The sequence below is a fragment of the Helianthus annuus genome, chromosome 4, assembly GCF_002127325.2.
Source record: "Helianthus annuus cultivar XRQ/B chromosome 4, HanXRQr2.0-SUNRISE, whole genome shotgun sequence".
Classification (NCBI taxonomy): Eukaryota; Viridiplantae; Streptophyta; class Magnoliopsida; order Asterales; family Asteraceae; genus Helianthus; species Helianthus annuus.
In genome coordinates, this window is record NC_035436.2 from 185,204,426 (window position 1) to 185,207,223 (window position 2,798).

Below are 2,798 nucleotides of genomic sequence, written 5' to 3' on the forward strand. Positions count from 1 at the left end.
ATATGTTGATTCTGATTGGGCAAAGAGTCATGGAGGTAGAAGGTTTGTTACATGATACTGTGTGTTTTTGGGAGAAACTCCTATATCCTGGAAAAGTAAAAAACAATCCGTTGTTGCTTGATCATCTGCAGAAGCAGACTACAGGTCCATGTGTGATGGTGCTTGTGAAATACTGTGGTTAATAAATGTGTTAAGGGAATTGCAAGTAAACTTTCAATTGCCGGTAGTCTTACAGTATGACAATACTGCAGCTATGTCAATTGCTGCAAATCCGGCATTTCATGATAAGACCAAACACTTTGAGGTGGATTTATTCTTTCTAAGGGAAAAAATTGCAGTTGGAGTGATAAAAAATGTTGGTGTGGAATCAACTGACCAGATTGCATACATATTCACAAAAGGGCTACTTCCAAGCCAACATGAAAAATTACGTAAGAGGTTAGGTCTTGTTAATCCGTTTCAAATATAAAACTGAGGGGTGATGTTGAAATTATAATATAAATTGATTCAGTTTTTTATTTTCAGTATTTATTTACTAATCCATGTTTGTTATATTGTGCGGGAGGATATGATACTGGGCTTGTTAATGGGCTAAGTGGACAAAAAGGCTAGGATGCTGGGCTTGTTCAAGTGGACTAGAAGATGGGCTTATGTAGAAGTTCTACAGTTGAAGTTCAGATTATATAAAAGAATATGTCGCTTATTTGTAGTTAGTTCAGTCAGTAATTGTTCAGTATTCTCTCTCTAAAATTTCTAGGGTTTGATCTCACACGTTATTCGTGAGATCTTGGAGTTGAGTGATAATCATCGTTTTGATGATTGTCCAGTCATGTAAGATCTAGTTTGTTGTCATCTAGATTCGGTAGATTTTAGTATTTCTTTCAAAGTTCGTTGTGTTTGAAAGATTTTGAAGAGTCTTGTTCTTGTTAAAGTTGTATTTCCGTATAAATTTCAATTTGTAACACTCCCACATAGAAACAATTTTTGTGTTGCACACACGTACCGACCATTTTTTGCAGTTTGCCTCCCCATCGTTATATAACTGAATAGTCTGTTACCTGAGTTAAACGGAGCAAGGGCACTATGCTCATCAATTCACCATCATTTTATAACCACAAAACCCCGTCCTCCCTCAATAAACCCACCTTCACTCAGTCTCCCCAAGCCACTTCTTCCTCTTCGGGTATGTTTGGCAAAACTAGTTGGTAGCTGGAAGCTGGTGGCTGGAAGTTAGTAGCTGATAGCTGGAAGCTGGTAGCTGTAGCTTTTTAGATATTAAGGTGTTTGGCAGATTAACTGGAGCTTTTAATAAAATGTATAAAATGACCAAAATGGGCATAAATAAAAAAAAACATAATACCACTCATAATCACACACACACACACACACACACACACATATATATATATATATATATAAGGTATTTCTCAAATGAGTAAAACATGATCATTTTCAATTAAATAGAACATAGTTATTGACAAACAGTCATAACATAATACAATATTATTAAATCATTAATGTCGTGCATTCCATATCAAAGTAACAATTTCGTTGCGAACATGTCTAGCAGTCTAGCTAAAATTAAATGGATAAATAGCTTAACATACAGTCATGTCACTAAAACATCAAGGTAAAAAACAAAAAATCAATCCAAAAGCAATAAAGTTCAAACAAATAGAAACAATAATGTCTTCGTAACATGTCCTCAAAGAAAACTTTAGTTGGTGAGCCTTTGCTTTCGTTGCAGCCACGCTAACCTACCATGATCATGTGGCATATTTATAAACATTTCTCTTTTCACGGGATCTTCAAATAAATCCATTGCAAATAACCACAACTCCTCATCTTCTCTCATTAATCCTGCATCTAGCATCCGGCTAAGCAAACCCATAGCAGCTTCAATACTAAACTTAGTACTTTGACTGAGTTTGGAAGAATCTGATTCTAATATTTCTAAAGCACGTTGTTGATTCAGGCTACTTTGAGTTAAATGTTCTTTAAGTATTGAAGCTCCCAATGATTCTCTCCCTTTACGTTTCACCTTAACTGGTTTAGGCTTAGTGTTTACTTTAGTAGACTTTTCAAAATTTTTTGCAACCTCACTTGGGCTTAATGTTGATGCATCATGTTGACTTACTTCATTCAAAAAGTCACCAAAGAAATTGTTACCTCCCTCAACATTGTCATCCTCAAGGTTCTCAACATGCACCTCACTGAATGTAGTTGGATCCATAGAGGGTGCCACACAATTTTCCCCACTAGCAACTACATCTCCAAATAATTGATCCCACTCTTCTTGTAGTTGTATAGATGGTTGGTTATTTTGAATTGCTAGAACTTTCGGGTTTTCCTACACAACATAATGGTGAATCTTTAGTTATCATTATGACTGAAATATTATACGGTATTTAAATTTTTGAATGAGTTATATTATGTCACCTGAATTTTTCTTTTCCACCATTCATCAGAACAATTTAAGTTGCTTGATACTTTCATTCCAACCTAGACCAGTCTCTCCATTCTTAAGTGACTTCCAAAGGTTGTACTCTTTTCTCATACTGTCATACTTGTTCTTCATAGCTTTGTCACTGGCGAAATTATGATTTATAACTTTTTCAAACTCTGGCTGAAGAGTGACCCATTTGAATGGGGAAGTTCGACCATGCTTCATGATATATTTGTTTAGAAATCGACATAATTCTAAAACCATTTCTTTTGACCAAATTTCTCTTCTCCCCTTCTCTTTTTTAGAATCCATCTAGCAACCATGCATACATACATATGTTAACAAACCTATG

General features: G+C 35.2%; 1 protein-coding gene across 1 annotated transcript; it reads right to left on the bottom strand.

Moving 5' to 3' along the window:
* Window positions 1-1,710: 1,710 nt before the first annotated feature.
* On the bottom strand, window positions 1,711-2,496 carry LOC118491602. Its single transcript, XM_035989498.1, has 2 exons — window positions 2,440-2,496; window positions 1,711-2,350 (listed from the first exon to the last, which is right to left on the bottom strand). Exons 1-2 carry the CDS (start codon window positions 2,494-2,496, stop codon window positions 1,718-1,720), a joined length of 690 nt encoding a protein of 229 aa, XP_035845391.1. The 3' UTR covers window positions 1,711-1,717.
* Between the last annotated feature and the right edge of the window lie 302 nt (window positions 2,497-2,798).